This window comes from Temnothorax longispinosus, chromosome 2 (genome assembly GCF_030848805.1).
Source record: "Temnothorax longispinosus isolate EJ_2023e chromosome 2, Tlon_JGU_v1, whole genome shotgun sequence".
Taxonomy (NCBI): domain Eukaryota; kingdom Metazoa; phylum Arthropoda; class Insecta; order Hymenoptera; family Formicidae; genus Temnothorax; species Temnothorax longispinosus.
The window spans coordinates 17,449,319-17,469,790 of NC_092359.1; the positions used below are offsets into that span (position 1 = coordinate 17,449,319).

General features: G+C 41.6%; 1 protein-coding gene across 3 annotated transcripts in view; it reads left to right on the top strand.

The window, feature by feature from the left end:
• Kdm3 (Lysine demethylase 3) overlaps positions 1-20,472 on the top strand; it is a 281,688-nt gene that overhangs the window by 61,591 nt on the left and 199,625 nt on the right. For all 3 annotated transcript variants that reach the window (XM_071771085.1, XM_071771086.1, XM_071771087.1), the window contains exons 4-6: positions 948-1,142; positions 3,453-3,537; positions 3,902-3,990. In XM_071771085.1, the coding sequence (XP_071627186.1) occupies positions 948-1,142; positions 3,453-3,537; positions 3,902-3,990 (369 nt within the window). The remainder of the gene's footprint in view (positions 1-947; positions 1,143-3,452; positions 3,538-3,901; positions 3,991-20,472) is intronic.

The window sequence follows — 20,472 nt, forward strand, 5'->3', positions numbered from 1 at the left end:
AATGGAATATTTTTGTCAACATCGTACGGTCGACTTGGAAATGATGTCACTTAAAAGTTGTAGCCACTTATTTGCACGTTATATAAAGTTCAGTTTGTTAATATGTAGTACGGGCGACAAAACAAATTAAGTTTTAATTACAGTTCTTCGACTATTTATAACCCGAGAAGCCAGACAGTGATGTAATTAACGTTTTTCAATGCCACATTTTGATTGGCGCTCTAATGCGTTAGAAATTATCGAGACATTCAATTATAGATTTGATAACAAAAGGATATTAAATATTCCGATGCTAATTTCTGTTTCATCAGATCTAATTTCTCGACAGACGCCACTTTTACGAGTGTGAATAAAACGTTCTGCTATATATCGATTATTGGGATTGCATATATATGATAATATGCTACTTCTCTGTTCCCCTTAATCAGATTTGATATTTCAAGTTTCAACGTATTGTTTTTGTGACTGTTCAGCTTTTTATTCCCGTCACGCTATAATTATACATATTAATACGTGAGATAAAAACAAAGTCAACGAACAAGATAGAATGCGCATCAGCTTCTATACTTATAATTAGACACATAATGGCACATTACGCGTATTCAAGTATTTTGCCTTATATTTTTATAAAATAAAATAATTAAAGTTTTATTCATATCGCACTTATCAATTATATTTGAAAATTATAAGTAAAATACACAATAAAGCGTAGTACGAATCGCAGTCTGTTTTTTTAGACGGGGGAACAAAATCTCGTGCGCTCAGGTTTCCGTAAAGTTTTTATTCTCTTTGTTATCTCTTATCAAATTGTGAGAGTTCTTCCTCCTTCGTTATTTTTCCTTCCAAAATCGCGGACAGCTTCTCGAGCAGAGAAGAATAGTCCGCTCTTCTTAATCAAGTTCCACGGGCGAAGCTTTAACCTCAGTCTTTTTTGCTTGTCTTTGCAGCAGGACTGGGAGCTGACTAAGGGCGCGATGCCCTGGGGAAACGCCGTTAGGAGATGGGCCGAGATGCAGGACGGTCAGAGGATCCTGCTGACTACGCCCAGCGTTCTGGTCGGCTTCAGAGTCGAAGTTTATCGGGCGGAAGGCACCACACAATGGTACACAGCCGTGATCGTCGGTTACAACGAGTCCACCAAGGTAAGTCCGGCCAGATAATAAATATTACAGGGACGTGTTATCAGTAGATTGGAAATATCCTGCAGCAATTTTTGGGGATCTCTTACTCTGTGATTGTTTGACCTATATAACAGTTTGATTTTAAATTCGTCAACGTTTTTATCAAGATTTAATACTTTTATACAAGTTATATATGAATTGATATTTAAGGAAAGTGATTTACAGTGTGACAAATGTCACTTAAACAAATCGAAAATTACAGATCGTTGTTTAGTCAATGTAATCTCTTTATTTTAACGACATAAATTTGGTTCCATTTTGGTGAAATCGAATGAAATTACAAGAAAAGAAATTAAATTTTATTCGATATTATTCTAGAGTTAGAGTGCAGGGGATTTCAGAATTAATCTGAATTAATTTATTATTTCCAAATTAATAATAAGTTAAGATTAAAAAGAAAACAGTTTCAATTTTAATGACAGCTCTGCAAGAAGACACATTCGTTAATTATTAACCAAACAGTCATTATTAGAATCATATCACCCTGAACATTTACTAATTGTAAGTTTATTTCAGTGAACTTCTAAATTTTAAATATCTGCAAAGTGGAAAATTATAGGGCATTTAATTATATATTTATATATAACGTATGTATAGAGTAATTTAAATTGAGACATTTAAAATTTTTGGAAATATAGATAATTGGTTATTTATATTTTACCAATCCTTTTTGCACTATTATAGATATAGATCTATATTTTTTATTTTTATTTCTCCATATTTATTTTATCGATTAAATACTTTTTGAAGATAATTTTGGCATACAGTTTTTTTCATCATATTTAGTATTTTAAAATATATTATACGACGAAGCTGTGTGCTGATTTGTCATAACACTATGGAAAGTATAAAACGTATCTCAAAGTAACTTAAACGAGCCAATTTTCTTTCTCCGGCCGATATTTCCAGCGTTTTTTTGTCGTTAAACATCCTAAGGTAGAGAAACGAACGACAGACTCGCGTCATCGCGAAAGTAATCCTCCTCGTCTTGTCTCTCGGCGAGAAAGCTTCCGATAATTTATCCTGACACTGGCGCGGCATTCCTATTGGAAAACTAAATCCCTGAAATAGTCCGCGACGAGAAAACGTTCCAGAAAAGGCGCGGAGATCGAAAGGCGAAGAAACATAAAATATCGGTTGGGTTGTCTGAGGGAGCTTTTGTCGCTAGCGAGCTTTTTCTTTTCTGTCTCTTTATTCCCTTCGTATATACGTCTGTCTCGAATATTTCTCGAAAGTACCGGTGGAATCGAATCGATTGCCTGTTGAAGTTTATTCGAATATTCCTCGTTCTATAAACGTTCTCTCTCAAAGACTTTAACGAAATATCGCGAGGCGATGACGAATAGCATCAAAATGTATGAGAGACATTGTTTTCCATTTTGTAAAAAGAATTAATATGAATTAATATGAAATCGCGAGATTTATTTCATCCTTATACATGTATCGAGTAAATGTTTTTACTCCGTTGCTGTTTTAACTTTAAATAAATGAAAATAAAGAGACATATCTCTTTTAATTATTATCAATCATATTATAGTCGTATCTTGTTAACGTTGATGTCTCAGTCGGATCTTTCACATGGCAGAGTCTGAATTTTGCACGAACTTAAGAAAATTTCTATTTTTAACGATGGTTGAAGTGTCGATATTGTCAATAAGGGAGGCGATAAAAACTGAATTGCACCGGAAATTGTATCGACAGAAATCTACACATACTGCATCGCAATCAGCTCGCGTGCAGTCTCGCTACCAGCAGACGACTCTGTCTCGCCGCCGATCAGTTAAGCGTATTGACAAGGAGAGGCGTTGATCGTGACGGTTCTTAACGAGATGCCAGACCATCGATCGGCCGATCTCTGACCCGCGAATTGGCAGATAAACGCTCCGCGGCGAGTCACGAAATTTCTCAGAAGAATCGAAATCGATTAACATCCATTATGCAATAAATTTTTCAACTGCGAATGAAATCGTTCGTAAAGACTCGAGATCGATGAACCTGGGAAATAATTGAGCATCTCGACCTGTATCACTATCATTATAGCAGCTATTTATGACGATCCGACGAGTTAATGGCGAAGAATATGAACGCAAAGAGAGAGGAAGAGAAGAGTGTACAGATAATAGAATAGTGTTTTTGCTTGAGATTGTATTTATCATTAACGGGAAAATTAATATTAAAAGAGTTTTATAAATCTACCCGGGATTATACATATTTAGAAGTTTCAATACTGCTTTTTTTAATGACCTGATTATTTCTTAATTATCTTTTCAGGATTTGACTGTCACCGATGACACGGTCCTCGAAGATCATAACGAGGATCCCACATTAGTACAAATGCGGCTGATTGGCGACGGAGGTGAGGAACATTAGCACGAGATAAAACGTATATGTTTAATTAATAGCGCAGCAATTAAATTCATATCGAAAAATTTCCAATAAAGTTTTGCATGAGAGCATTGATGTAACATTACTGTTTTTAAAAAATGCTATTTAAAAAACTAAAAGCGTATTAAATAGTTTATTAAATATTATTTATAATATCGTATTTTCGGATGTTATTCAATATTGTCTAATATGAAATTATCGCTACGCAAATACTTATATATCTTTATTTTTTTAAATTGTATCAGTATATATAATAATATTTGTAAGTAATATCGTCGGATAAGTGGAATTGTGAAACGTAGTGAGAATGTGTTTTCGCTTTTTTTCTTATGCAGTCGTCGAGAGCATCATGAGGGGCGAGGTCGTCGGCATGACACCAAGGAGGTCGAGGTCATCGACTGCTCTGACGCACGCGCTCGTTGTGGTGAGTGAAATCCAATTTCGTTCTATTATTAAACGTTCTGCATAGTTTACGATCAGCAAGTATCGTAAACAGTAGGTGTATGGACGCGCCTTTATATTCCGCATATAATACCTCATGTACATAATGTATTTAAGTCATCATAATGAAGTTGACTTAACCCATGTTTCCTGGGCAACCTATTTTTCACGTTATTTATATAAAATTATTATTATGGCCGCACTTTGTGTTTCCGCACATTTGATGATGTACAATATTTTATGAATTCATACAAATTTACTTAACTTACTTTAGAAAAAGTTTAATTTAAAATCGTTTATAAATTTTTTTTTATATACCGGTAACGGTAAAGAAAAGAGAAAAATCCCTCGCGTAATAATGTCACACACATAATAATTTACTTCGATAAGTAAAGTGCATTTACTCGAGTTTCAAAACCTTTCAAATTTTTCTTTTCAATTTCATTCTCTAGAACGTGCTTTTTAATAGTGGCGAGAGTAGTTTAGATTGGCGCATTGGTCTAAACGCTTCAAAAAAGAGGAAAACGAAGAGATGTTTGCACTAACGCATGCACTTTACGACGTCCGGTATTTATCGCGGCGCCGCTGAGCTGGCGCTAATCTAAATTTCTGCAACGCCGCGGTAACTAGTAGACGATGTTTTGTAAGGCATTTATCGGCGAAATAAATCGCGCGACCAAGAGTCACGAATTAAGGCGCGATAATTTCCCGCGGAGGCAAACATCTTCCTCGCGCGTGACGATAGCGCTTGCGGCCGTCACATGGTAAACCGTAATTGGAATCGAGTCGATGTGCCGTTCCGAAAGGAAACCGCCGTCGGTAATCGTGCCGTTGTATGCTTTCGCAACGTATACCTCATCGTATTCGCTCGCGATGCACGTTGTTGACGTATGAATGCTCGAGACAGGCGCATTCTGATCACTTACTCTCGTCGCGGTTGCCAGATTTCTTGTATACACGAAGATTCAATTGGCGAGATAAAAGATTTGCCGCGATTTAGATCGTGATTTAGATCGCGATTTAGAAACGCGATACATTCAACCAGACGTTTTTATTAAATTTTCACACGTTTAATTTATCGATATTGGTGGGATGTATGCTCGCGAGAGTACCGTTATCGTTGTCTCGGAGCCGTTATCAGCGCGGTTATTGTGTTACCTGAGCTTATAGATAAGCGGCGGTACGGAAAATAGGACATCGATTATCGATTGCGCAGATATCTTAAACGAAACTCAGTGACATTACGTCGATGTTATATATCAGGCGCCAAGATAACAATTGCCCTGATATTTCTATCATAAAATATAATTGAAGATTTGCGGTGTCTTATACATTTTACAATTGGCTGTATAATGGGTGTATAATTGACTTATAAATATGGAAGAAAACTGTTTGGAAGCACTTTGAGACTCAAAAATTTCTGTTTATCAAACTTTATTACATAAAAATATGTTCAAAAAGCATCGAACGTATCTTTACGATGATTTCATATTATATCTCCTTAAAAATGTTTTTATTCTAAGAACAAATCCTCTGAAGAGAGTACCATGCATTAGTAATTAATTTCATTTATTAGTAATTAATTAATTTTAATATTAAAATTGTATAAGTAGTCTCTCTCCTTTTAGTAACTTATATAAAATACAGATGAATACATCAAAATACAATGGAAAGTATCGAGGAAACTGTTGCCAGGTGTCTCGCGCCTGGATTTTCGATGTACAAAGTGATGCCTACGCGTACCGAGCGTTTCCCTTTAACGCAGGAAATCAATAGAGTCGAGCTTGCAGCACCCTCGGGCTTTCAGGAATCGGGAAGCCCGGAATAGAGTCCGTTGCTACCTTAGCGGCCGACTTCCGTTCGTCGTGTACGCGAATGCCCCACCTTCCTATTCCTCTCTCCCTCCCTCCCTCCCCCTCTTTCTCTCTCACTCTCTTTGTCTCTTTCTCTCTCTCTCCTCCCTTTGTCTCTTCTGTCTCTCCCATCGCTCGATTTTCCGTCCAGGCGGCAATCGAGGGCATAGTTGTCGTGCTTGCGTGCCCGCGCCATGAATTTCTCGGGAGAGACGTGCACCTCCGATTCTAGATAACGGCGATGGTCGAACTAGACGGTGATAAAACCGAATATCAGGTCGCGGTTGTGATACAGAGTGCCACGATATATATCCACGATTGAAATTAGATTTGTTTTTGAATATCTATTCTCATTTCATTGATTAAGATTTTAATCAGCCTTACTCTTCTGCGATCCTTCGATGATATTTCGCGGATACTATATCGGACGCCGCGATTTATTATTCTCCACAAATAACGGCTCTCTCGCCACAGAGAGTTAATTAATACGGACAGCGAGTATTTTGCTCTTTTCATAAATGCAAATCAGACACCGATTCGGCATTGTTCTCCGGGATCAGTGAGTGCTATTCCACGGTTTATGTTGTCAAATTTGTCGACATAAATCTCGCGATTTATCGCCTCGACGGTTGGATCTGCTACCTCTGCTACATACGACGACAGGGACGCGACGAGAATAACGGCGATCGTAATTGCATATTCTGCCTGGAATCGCGTGCTGCGTTGACATGAAATCGTTATTAACTGTCTCGGAGATACAATTAAGCGCCGCAGGCGTCGTCTTTTTCCGATTCCGACGTGGGGTGCTCGTACATTCTGAAATACATCGTTACGATCTCATGCAAAAATAACCGACGCCACTTGAATGTCATATTTGTATCGATTCACTCTTCGCGTAGTATATTTCAAGAAAGATACTTTTACCTAAATACATACATCAGACGTCCATCAAATCGAATCTCGCGAAGTTCCACTGTAATGTGTCACGGTAATCATTACGGCGATTATAACATCTAATTCGTTTCCGTTTTATTACTTTCTAGTTCAATATCTTAGCATATATCGATAACGAATTAAGTACAGTAATACACGATTATTATACGTAATATGTTAAAAATATGATACATTCTTATAAAATAATGAAATCCTCAGTATATGTTGTGTTAATTTTATCTTTACGGAAATTTAACGTAAAGCTTATTTATTTATTTATAGTGATAAAAATAACAAGACAGTAAATATAATAGCTATTTATTTGGCGCGCAAAGAAAGACCAATGATAAAAAGTGAAATCGAATTTGCGCGTCGTAGAATATGAAGAATGTTTGATAATCCTCGAACACCTTGTACCCTCCCTTCCCTAAGCGGACTCGATTAGATTTCGTGTCGGATATGCTCATTCATCTCAGAACTTAGCGAAGCGCGACTCATCGACGTGGCTTGGTACATTCCATCCGACAAAGGTTACGAAAGAAAGTATAATTCCTTGGCTGGTTTCCACCTTGCTCTCGTTGCAAGGAGGATAATCGCGGGGCGGAGATGGATTTCGCGACGAAAGAAAATGATTTATGAATGCCTCCGGAGACAAGGAGAGAAGGGAAGAAGGGGAGGGGAGGGTAAGAAGGGACCATGAAAAGCCCCTCTCGCATTAAAGAGCATTTGTAAGATCGAAGGGAGCGAATTCGGAAAGTTTCCCCAAAGTTTCCTCGAGGCACGAAGAAATCTGGAAGTAGGAATAACTCGTTCCCATGAAAGGCGGCTCGGCAAACTTGCGCGGAGAATCGGGCGCCGAAACTCCGAAAGAGAATTGCACGTTAAGCGATCAAAAGTTCGGGGTTGTCAAAGCGAGGTGGTTAGTCCTTTTAAGGCGGCCGCCAAGCCTCCGGGGTAGTACGGTGGCACAGCTCCCTGATTACCGTTTCTAATTTTCCAACATTTTCCAACCATCGCCTGGGTCCACAGACTCTGCAATACGTCCGCGTGAGTTTTGCGCGAATTATTCTGCTCGTTGGCGCAGGAAAATTACCGTCGCAACTCTGACGATTAGATCTCTCACGTCTCTTGCGAGGCTTCAGAATGATTCGCCGCGTTAAATCGTATTTTTACAGGCTCTCAGTCAGCACCGAAGCGTTAAAGGTCGCGCATTATCTGAACATTAAGGGTAGCCGCTCTCTTTTTCTCTCACGCATAAAACTCGCATACGATTCGCGGCACGATCGAGGTTTGCGCAATCTTAACCGTTCTCGAAAATGAGATTTTAATAACAGCGTGTTTACCCGGCGTTGCAGTCAATTATCGGAGATTGATGGTATTGAGTTTGAATAATAAATCATCGAACGCTAAGTAATCATTTTCAACATCGTTGATTTACGATCATGATCTATTTTATACATATTTAAAAAGTTTATATTTTTATTAATTTATGAGTACATCCAAATTTATGGAATTTACAGTGTTATGTTGATTAATTAAACATTATTTTTGTGATATAACCGTTGAGAGGAGATAATCACTATGAGCGTAGCGCTTGTATACTAACTTGTGAATTAAAATCGAGGAAACGCCCGCGGCGTTCGTATATTTTCACGATGCGTACAGGAACATCGTAAGCTGCATACAAACTTTCGTCTCGCTCGTGGTGGGATTCGTGAGTCATGCCGAGCACTTCGGTCCGCGAGCGACGACGCAGCTTCGTCGGAAAGTTCGTGACTGGCTTATACGAGTTCGAAAACTCGCGGAAAGGGATTAAACCTTGCGACTACTGGCTCGTAATGGAACTCTCGCACCCGGGAGTTTTGCGAAGACCGATCATTAGAAGAGCTTACGAGACGAGGTCGTGCCGACGAAGAAACACTCGTCTTTAAGATATCAGTCATCGTGACTTTGCTTTCCTTGCTTTCTCAGGCTCTCAAAATTTGTTTATAATACTTTTAAACTCCGCTCAGCAGAGAAATTCGTGACATATGATCGATTTAATAGCGAAGTAGTACATCGTGACTGAATATTTTGTATATTTAGGGTCTCAGGACCTTCAAATTTAATTTTAATGATTTTTTGATGATACCAGAGTAATTTTTTTTAAGAGAAATAACCTCAAGGTTGTTATACATCTCAATTATTTAATATTCAGAATTAAATATTTTTATAATTGAATCTTGATTTAAAATTCCGCGGTTGAATAAGGTTTAAATTTGTTTGCTTCTGTGCATAAATTACAAGGTCTCTATTTTTGCGAATGATAACAATTCGTCATCCTACTGGACCACTTTTGTTCCTTTCTTTGCTGGCTTCAGTCGTACTTGGAGCTCAAGTCGTGACCTCGATTACTACCGCAGCGGAATAAAACCGCGTCAACATCGCCGAGGGAAGAGGATCCTCTCGTAATTTCTCTTCGACCGTCATTTCCCTCATTTCTCATTAAACTCGTGGACATTTTCCGCGAAGGATGAATACTCAGATCGAGGCGTTCAATTACTGAACCGTTTCTGTGCCGCAAAGTGCGCAACAGTGTTCCCGTGGCGCCTACAACTTTCGCATAAACGATACTCCTCGTCGTACTCTTGGACTCTCTCGCAAAAGCGGTTAAATTCTCGAAACAAGTTTCACGAGTGGGCGAAAGTTACGCGCTCTCCAGAAATCCCGCCCTCTCCAAATCCAACCTTCACGACAACTATTTTCAGAGGTGTTGCAACGGAACCCCTTTTCCTTTCCTCCTATTTATTAACTATTTTATAAAACAAGTGAATAAAATAACAGTAAAAATAACAAGGGAATATATATTTTTTGCAGGACAATCTTAAAAACAATAATTATTTTTTACATAAATAATTGCGATAATGCACATTAAGTATGTAATTCATTATGACAAAAAATTTTCAACTCTCTTTATCTCCAAATTAGCTTATAATAAAGAAATAACAGATATTAAATGAACATCAAAATCGCGATTGCGGATCACGTCGAATTCCGAATTAAAGACTAGGGAGACCGTTGCAACTGCGCCACTATCCTGATACTACTTGCAGAGAGATTCGATTTAGTCGGACTAGTAAATGTCGGGCAAGTACCCCGCTCCGGTTCGAAACAGTTGGCTGGTCGCCAATCTCTCCCTCGAATTCTCTCAAGTTCACCTGGTATGATCGACTCATAAGCTTTCTCTCTCTTTCTGTATCTATTCGCCCTTCTCGTTCCCGCCGTCTCATCTTCTTTTTATCCCTTCCCAGCCCCGGCCGCTTTAGAGGATCGTTTGGCCAATAGGGGTGGTTGGCCGAGTCTGCACGCCAGCCCAAGGGAAACGACTAAACCTTGCGGCATGTTGCGCTGGGACAGAGGGGGGTGGGTCAGGGAGGGATAACGAACGAAGGACACGCGAGCGGGCGAGGAGAAGGACGAAGAAGCTAGAAAGGAGAAACAGGAAGGGTAATGGCACGAGGGGAGCGGGGTGCGATGGTGAGTCGGTGGTTGTGAGGGTGAGAGTGATGGAAAGAGAAACACAACGGTGGATTCGGGGGGATGGATAGGGTGAATGTGGCAGAAAGGGGAACGGCGTGGCTCAGTGCTGCGAACCCAGAATGGGAATCGGCACTCGAGAATGGTATAAGGGGGTGCGTAACGTGGAAAGTAGGTGGGGCAGGGGGTGGCTGGCTGGCTGGATGGTCGGATGGGGGTTGGGGCGGCGGTCGGTAGCTGTATTGATTCTCGGGCAGGTCACGCGGGTGGGGACCATCCACCGGCGCCGTTGGGGTGGTAGCGGCGCGAAGGGCGGGGGGCTGGAGGTGAGCAACGCCGGATGGTTGGCGCAAAACACACCCCTACCTGTCTACTCTACTCTACCTACCTACCTACCTACCCGGCCGGGCTAACACAAAACATCACCTTGCAAATTGGTTAATTCCGTGCCAAACCTGCGGAAATTCCACGAAGTATGTATCTAGCGGCTTCGTGTCGCGGTCTGCTCCTTGCCACCCCTTTTTCTCCCCATCAACGTAGAACAGGGTATGGGAGTCGGCCACGGTCCCCCCCGGATTGCCTTGCCTGCTCGTCGTCCTCAGTCTTACTCCAGTTTGCCGTGCGAAGTGAATTCCAGACAGTCTGCCCCGTCTTCCCTCTTTCGCTCGTCATTCTGTTTACATCTTGACGTCGCAACAAGGATATAGACAATGAATTGATATTCGGTCTCGCGAGAAATTGAGTTGACGCGCTCTCTAATTCCGTGAACACGCCGAGCATCGCTTCTCATTAATTTCTTGACTTAAATTTTACCTTTAAAATTAATAAGATATATCCGTTTCTCTCAACATTAATTTAAAAAATAGTGCAATGACAAAAAATAGTTACGTAATTAAGAAAAAAATGCATCTTTTTTGAAGATTTAAAATTTAGGAAAATGAGGTAAAGTTTTTCTCGAACATCTCTTTTTATCTTTTAAACTTGATATAATAATGAGAAAACAGGGAGAGAGAGATGTGTAAACATAATTACGGAATTTTACATGTTGGGTATATCTTGTGAGATACAACGGCAAGTTCGGGGTTAAATCGCTAAGCGTCGAGCGTTAACCCCGTCTGGCATAAAGCGGTAAAATCCCAGCGCGGCGGGTAGATGAATTCGTCAGATATCATCGATCGGGATGCGTCTGGTCGTGCTGATACGCGCATTATCGACGATCGGAGACGGGCGTGAACGAGCTGTCGCTCACGCGAACGTTAATTACACCGTTAATAATTGTCGCGCGAAAAGTGGGTTTCACGCCGTGTCCTACAAACGTGCCACGTAACTTCCGCTAAGCGTCCGTAATATAAGGTAATCCAACTACGGTAAAAAACTTTCGTGGAAGTTTAATTGCACGGAGAACTCGGAAGGGGGGGGAGGAAACCCGTTAAGATTACTGTGTTAAAATCGACGTGTAATCATGGCAAAATAACTGCTATTTTTAATCGATTTAGTTTTTTATCCGTGGCTGACAAGACATGTGGTAAATGTTAGGATCTTGTTTTCCCGCAAATTTTTTAGCTATTCGAGTTAAAGGTCAGTCAAGAGATTATTGCGTTAAGTAGACTAAACAGTTTACATTTTCATGGAATCATTGGCCGCGGCTTCAAACGCATTTTTAGACGAAACTTTAGAGCTCGGTTTCTAAGTATTTCGACGTAAATATATATACATTCCGTTTCTTCGACGCAAAAAGTCATTCAATTATCAATCTGGCTTTGGATATTCGGTCCATTTGCGATTGACTCACTTCCGCGATAGGGATTTTCACTGATCGAATTTTCCCCGCGAAGCGCGCGACAAGATCATTTATTTCTCGGCTTCTTCCCACGTGGAAGGGGTTGACCCTGGTGGCGTCTCCTTGAATACTGCTGGGAAAGGAGGGGGCTGTTTGTGTCACTCCACCCGCGATATTGTTGACACGCGAACAGGAATGTGGCACGCACGCGTATCCACATTCTGCACTGTATTGGCGCCTATTTGCTCTCACTGTGTTCTATGTACATGTGCACCCATGTATGTATGAGTGTGTGTACATGCGCGCGTTTATCCTCCATTCTGAAGAAGACTTCTGTGGAAGCTGGCTGCGCGTGAATACACACACACCTATACACGCACCCTCGAGTTCTCACCAGCCATGCACACATAGGATGTTGCGCGTCGGCTGGTGCCAGAAGGCCTTCGTCGCCCGTTCCACCTGTTTGTGCGGGAGTTTCCCCGCGAAACTTTCAGTTGCCGAACAACAAAGTTCCCGGCTGGCCGAACTACTCCCGCGAACGGGCGGCGCGCCGCGCGCGTTCTCTCCGCTCTGCGGATCGATACCTCCGTAAGCCGCATAAATAAAGCCGCGGCAGCTGCCCGGCCCTGCGTGTTGTGTTGCGACTTTGTGCCGGCTTCCCACCTTGATCGACGTCGGGAGTCGTGGCGTTTGAAGAGAGAGGTCAGTCGTCGAGAACGAAATGTCGATGGTTAAGAATCTGGTTACGCTGATTTCGGCAAAAAATTGTCGGAGGAACATAACGCTTTTATGATGGCAAAAAACGATCAAATGGTCTATCTGAGAAATTTTTTTATAAATGTGCAACGAGAGAGAAAGAGAGACAATTGTATTCTCATCGTGGGAAATTAAATAACAATGGTTTTATTGCATCTAATTAGGGAGGATGATACATAATGGGAATACTATATGATGAAACAATACGATTTCTATAACATTTACATAGGTACAGGGAATGTAATGTAGAAATGAATAATATAGGTTGTTCCATTCGTATTTTTCTATATTATTTTGGAGCACTGCAATTAATTAAATATTTAAATAAAATTACGTCAGTTTGAATTAAATTTCAAATGAAGTATTTTAGAGTATCTTCACTGAATGTTATTTAAATAGATATATTGTTCATTTGGATGAATTTGGCGATGACATTTAATCGCTTGTTTTTTATATCCGTGTCAAACTGTTTTAAATATATCTACTATATATACATAAGCTGTTAATGTGTCAATATAGATTTATTATAGAAATGACTATTTGATTAACATCCATTAGTGTGATAACTGTAGAGATATAGCATGCCATATAATTTCCCCCCAAAGGGTCAGTGTCCCAGGTCAGTGTTTCCATTTTCGTGAATCATTTCGCGCGTATTGACGGATTACGTCGCGTTTGTCACTCTGCATATTGAGCAGCAGGTAATTATAGAATGTTATTATATCCAAATTCTCAGCGAGTTATCATTCGAGAACTTGCAGACGCTTGCAGACGTCTCGGCAAGCAAGAAAGTTGCAGAAACAACGAGACACGCGGCACCATAAAGCTCTTCTCTCACACACACGTCCACACGTTCCTTCTCTATTTTTTTTCCTTTAGCTCTTTTTACCCTCTTCTTCCCCGTTCTCGTTCAATATTGATTACCGATAAATTCCGCGTAGCCATACTCGACTAAGCGTAAAGGTAGCCATTTCGTTCATGGTTCGCCGATTCACAATGGGCTTCCGCCTAGAATCCTGGCTTCTGTTCACGTACACACGGCGCAGAAATTAGTAAATGTACGTCGTACAGATTGCCTGCCGCTAGCAGGAAAGTGCTCCTTTATCCCTCGAAGATCTGCCTCGGGTTTACCTTAAATAAATGCATATCGTCCTTTTCACTATTCGACGTTAAGTGGTATAACTGTATGTCACGTAGTTCTTGTCGTTTAGATTGTTTATCAAACAGGCCATCAATTATTGCTAAATTAAATTGGACCCTTTTTTTAAATTAAAAAATTCCACGAGTAAATTAAGAGACACGAGGAAAACAATAGTGAAAAAATTTAACGATCTCTCGCATACCGCGTATTCCGCGCAAAATTTTTCGTGGCAGAAAAATTTTATCTCTCTCTCTCTCTCATTCAAACATAAAAAAAATACATTTCCAAATTTCGGTCAAATTGCGCGGCCGGATCCCGTTATGTCTAAATAAATTGCAGTCGCGAGAAACATGAAGCGAGGTTTATACGACGTCGTATGTCGCTCGAATGTTAAAACTTGGCGCGATCTCGCGTTATACGCGGGATGTAAAAGGACCGTGATCGGAAGCCGATAATCCGGTAGTCACTTTGAATGCACGTAACGTCGGCTCGACTCTTGATGGCGGGTTCTAGAGATTCGTCGGCCGCGCGTCTCACGGTCGAATAAATCGGAATCATTGTGCAGGGCAATGGAGAACGCGGCGGCGCATCGCATTAAGAAACGCGCCGTAAAATTGCCAAGTTTTTCGCTCGGCATGCTCGAATGGCCGAATGCCACGCTGCTTGAAATCGATATTCGCTCCGCTTTACCGAGTCGTGCACTAAAGGAGCTCGGAGTGTAAGTTCTTATTGCCTCAATATAATGCGGATGATGCGCTATATCGCGAAAACCGATCCTGACCTACATCGGAGAGCAAAAGGATGGCATTTGTCTCTTGTACGAGGAAACTTAGTTATCACGTTTGATTTTATTTTATTATCATTATTTTAATGGATTGTATTTTTTTTTTTACATAGAGAGGGGAGAGAGACAAATCATAAAATTAATGAAACTTAACAAAAGCGAATTAATATCCGATATATATGGATTGTCGCAGAGTCTCTATTTTTAATATTGATGGATTTTATAACGACTCTTATTTAATTAGATATTTCCTTAATCTCGAAGTCAGGATAGATTTAGAATCAAGTAATGGTTCTTTAGAAGAAAAAGAAATTGTGAACTAAATTACGGAATTAAACCACCAAAAGCTTTTGGTTTACTTAAGAGAACTTTACATTTTCGGAAAGTCGGAACGTAATTACTAAGATTATTAATGCTGAATAAAACAGCGAATATTCCGTATATAAATTTACATTCTATTATTGCATATGCTACATTCGAATATTAATAACGAGCCATCCGTGCTGAATATGATGATTTGTGACAACTGAATCTTTATCACATTTTTGTTTTCGAATGTCTCTCAGATATTGAGTATAATTCGCAGCCATATCATAAAATATTAATGCGATAAATACAATTTTTCGGTTGTACGTGTATATGTATATATGTGTATGCGCACGCTTATTGCATCTACACATCCAACGGGTTAAAAAATCTCTCTTACTTTGAAATCGTGATTTACTGCGTGGTTATTATATAGGCAATATAACGAATGTCATCAGAGTGTAATTCAAAACCACTATCTGTACGTCACCTGTTGGCACGATAGCATAATTTGGCACGAACTCATGCTACGCGAGGTCGATTTGAAGCGATGTAATATATCTGTCCTACTAGTTTCGGATAACGCTTAACTGTAGTTTAAGTACATATATATGAAGTGTAGTCTCATCAAGAGCCTTAGTATAATTTCGATAAGCTTAAACGTTAATGAATAAATGCGTGTAAATAACGTGATAATATTTACGTGAGTTTGTAATTAAATAATCCGATAACTTTATTATCGATATTGTGGTCGGAGTTTTTTTTTATCGATTATTAAATGTTTAGTTACAGTCAGTTCGTTACACGAAAAATATCTGCTCTTTTTCCATCAAATATATATCAAATATCTGTTTTCTATCTAGATCTACAGCGTTGATGAGTGATATAAGATGAGTGTAATAAGATTAAATAACGCTCAATATACATAAAAGTATGAAAAAAGGGTCTAGGAAAATCCCGAAAGTGCTCACGACATGTTCCAGGCACGTGCCGGTTTCGTATCTAATTTTCTTACTGAACGTTTCGATCGCCCATGCTGTGCACCTTCGGGTAGGGGAAACCGTTTTCCTCCCGTTAAAGAAGCGTTCTCTGCAATTTATATAATTGAAAATTTCAATAAAATGAGCGCTCGTGCAAGCGCGTAATAGCTTCTCGGAGTAGCGACAGCGTTCTCCAGAGCGACGTGCAACGAATTCCACGCCACGACCGCGTAATTCAATTAATTACGATTCCGCGATCGCTCGAACGCAACTTCTCGTTCGTGAAAGGGCCTTCCCTTCACGCCGCCCTTCTCTCTCTCTTCTCGTCCGCGCACTCGTTTCGCCATTTCGAGCTCCAGTCGAGTGGATTTTTATGGAGCTTGATTTGCGTATCCGTATATTCGCTGTTTGCCCGTGTCGTGCCTGACAGCTGCGCGGTGTTTATACGATAAGTTAGGGTAACTTATCAGAATACATCGATTAGTCGTGCTGAGTTTGCCGTACGGTTTATTATAACAAAGAGACTATTAAATAACAAAAAAAAGAGAGGGAGGAGGAAGGAGAGAAAAGACTATATGGTCGAGTGAAACAATGTCGAATTAAAATATCGTGAATGAATATTCTAATTAATAAGAATGTAGGTAGAATAACGATAAGAAATCTAAATCTTTAGAATAACACGTGTAATGAGAAGAAAGATGAGTAATAGATAAGGGAATACAAAACGAGAAATTAGATAAGAAGAACAGATGTAGCAAGTGAATGTAAAACTGAAGACAGAATTGAAGAAATGCAAATAAACTTTTATTTTGTATCACCGGTTGTGTATAAAATCGAAAGTCACGTGTGCGAAGAAGAGACAGGTAGATACAGACACGGTAGATAAAAAGAGCGTGTATGAGAGGGGGAGACAGATCGGGCAAGAAGTTAGATCGGAAGTGCAGAGCGAAGAGGAGCAAGGAGGAGGGTAGCCGACAGTTTATCGCGTATGCATCGCCGTGGCTCGCCGAGTTTGCAACATTATCGTCACTCGCGTGACGTTCCTGGTTTCGAAAGCGGTTGCTCCACTCGTGGGATGACGACCGTGCGCCGGGGCATGGTGCGAACGAGCGAGGAGAGGAAAATAGGGGTAGTCTAGGGACGCGAAGGGAGAGGTACGGAAAGGGGACCCGGAGGGATCGACCCTCCATCGCTACTCGCGCGGAGAGCGGGGTAGAGTCCGACGGCGGTGGCGGCGGCGGCGGCGGCGAGCATGCAGTTGACGAGCTGGCGGTCGGGTCGGGTGGTGGAAGCTGGTGTCGGGGCCGCCGAAGGAGAGGGAACCTCACAGGGTGACGGGCGTGTTGGGGAGCCGGGGCGAGCAGGGGGCCAAGCGATTCCGCAAAGCTCGTGCCAGTAGACGGCAGCACTGCGGCCCGGGCGTATCGCAGTTCGCGTTTGATCGTCAGCAACGCGCTTTTGTCTCTACCGCCTGGTCGACCTATCGTCCGTCGTCTCGAGGGTGAAGGTGCCTGCCCGACGATACCCCTTCACTTCCCCCCCCGTCCCGCTCCGCCGTCTCTCGTACATGCGCGCGCGCGCGCGCACCTACCCCTTCCCCCTTCCCTTTCCGCTAACCGACGAGGTGGTTCTCCTATTGTTGTGGTCTTGACCGGCCCGCGCGCGTCGCCGTCGAGGGTATACATCGCGGCCGGGACCAGCTTTTTATCCCGCGTTTCTACCCCTGGAGATTAGCGGCGCGATTTATAGTGCTATCACGAGAGCTATATCGAAAATCGCGAGAATATCAAAGATAGGGAGGGGGGAGAGAGAAAGGGAGAGGGAGGAAAAGAGAGGGAGAGAGAGAGGTGATTGTGAGAGAGCGACGACTCCGGCTGGCCGGACGGATCGCAAGAATTCTGGCGGATTCGTGGCATCTAATATCCGGTCGATAATGCGTCGTGATGTAGCTCAGTGACAGCTGAAGAAGGGAACTTCGCACACCATCTTCGTTTATCCCCCGAGATACATGGGCGGGGACTCTGCACAGCGGGTCCCGAGCGATCAGTGACGACAAGTCGATGCTGATTGTCGCCAGCACGGCGCGGCTGTGTCCTTCGTGTCCTGAGAAAGGATCTAGTTTCTAGTGTTTGGAGACTAGTTAGGGGTTGGTCCGAGTTCAGTGCCCTTCGCTTTAATAATTGAAGTGCGAGTTTCCTCGGTTTCTCAATCAATACCATGTCGTACCGCTGTCTCAATTAACACGTCAGTGGAAGCTGACGACATTTTCTTCAGTTGAAATATTCGTAGCTGCAGTGTCATCCGAAGTGAACATTTTTCTTCCTTCGACCTTCCGGTCGATGTTAGCTCATATAATTGATATCGGTTGATATTTTATCAACATTTCGGAAAAATATTGAGCGATAATTATCGTTCGATCGATTGCTTTTCGCGTTTAATTTACCTCGTTTGTTGATTAATCTCGTCAACGAAAGTAAGATGTATTTCTGCATGTTTTTTCATTACGTCGAATCACCAAACGCTAGGGTAAAATTTGCTTCAATCAATTCGCAAACTTATCGAGTAACTATGTTTCACATCTGGGAAAGGGTTCTTGTTGTTTAGGGAGCAGTTAAAGTTCGCGTTTACTAAATTTACCGGGATTTAATGAGACTCGTTTCTCCTGAACGAGGTCACGATCCCGGAATCCAACTTTCCCCCCCTCGGGAATCTTATACTTATCCTTCGCTTGTGCTTAGCCCGGGATAAATCAATTTACCTACCGATTCAGCTCGTCGCTCCGATTATCTACTCCTAGACGTTATATACAGCGAACGCGTTTCGATGCCACGAATCTTCCGGAAGTCGTTCGCGTCTGTCGTCAGGGGGGGAACGCACGCGTACATCGATACGATTTTTCCAGTGGAGAGGGCTTCACCGTCGTCGACCTAGCCTTTAAAGGGGATCCTGGATGCAAGGACGATTACGTATATATACACGTACAGCTTAATTTTGTGCCGCGCCCGTCTCGTGCGCGATTGTTAATGATCTCGTCGCCCCGCGGAGAACCCGTCGTATGATTGTGTGCTGTGTCAAGTCAGTGAAAGTCAAGTCACCGGTCTGCCCCGCTCCCTGCCTCATCATGGATAAACGCTCACAGTGACCGACCGGCCCGGACTGGTCCCACGTCCTCGACCTCGGACGACGTAAGTGCTCCATGATGATGTGATTATACTGCCGGTGATCATTCCTCTTGAGATGTGCCCTCGAGACTTTTGTGCGTCTTGCGCTCTCTCTACGTCTCCGGATGACAGTGAAATATTAACCCGGACATTTTAGAACTGGAGCAACTAATGCCACTCACTTGGCGATTTAAGAGTAGACTGTGAGAGGAAATGCAAGACTTGACTAACGTCAAACCAAGAAATTGTCATTGGGTGGTGGTTGCGCTAGTTCTATTATAAATTAGAATCTTTCGTTTTCGGATATGAAATATCTGTCAGATGGTAAAACTTTGACTCTATCAAGAAATATTGATATTGATTCTTTATATCCTTTATAACTTGTTATAAACTTGTTTTCAACTAGTATAATTAATTTGACTCTAACACTGCATTTGTTATTATCTTTTTTTGAGTGAATATTGGGAGATTTATGTCGTTACTCTAATATTTAGAGGTCTATTTATTCAAGTTCTATACTTATCTTCGGGCAAACATGAGAGCGGAAGTTCACTGTGGTATGAAATTTAACGGAATTTAGCGGAAGGCGAACAGTGGGATCATTGATTTATTTGTGACTTAAAGCGAGCTGTCTGCATGATAAAGCTCAATCAATGATTCAAAGCGATAGCGATTCCAAGAAAGGACGGATATCTCGCGGTTGGGCAACTCGGCCAGCATATCGATTTGCCCGAATGCACTTCGGTATTTGCGAATCGTGATCGGACGTTCGCCAAACTAATTACGTGAAAACATCTCGGCCGGCACTCCGCTGGAATGGCTGTAATCAATAAAGTTTAACTTATCCCGAGAAAAACTTACTTCTATTAATTGTTAGCATAGTTGAAATTGCGACACGTCAAATCTCTCGCGTTTCCAGCAAACGGTTGGTCCGAATTACATATGAACTGAAATGTTTTGTCCATTGAAAGTTATTCCTCTACCACACAATCACCTTAAAACTCACTTCTATTTCAAGTCGCTTCAGGGAATCGCAAGCGTTTACTTCGAATTTAATTTCTTTCCGAAAACGACTGTTCGCGGCAAAAACTTTCCACGAATAAGACAATCGAGCGCCACTCTCAATTCAGCGATCAGTAGCAAGATAGTTTCGGTATCAGGTTTTACTATCGAGAGTCATTCCGAAGGATAAAAAGCACTCCGTAGCAGCCGCAGCTTTTAAAGTCGAGGCAATTCTAAAATTATTGCATTGCGA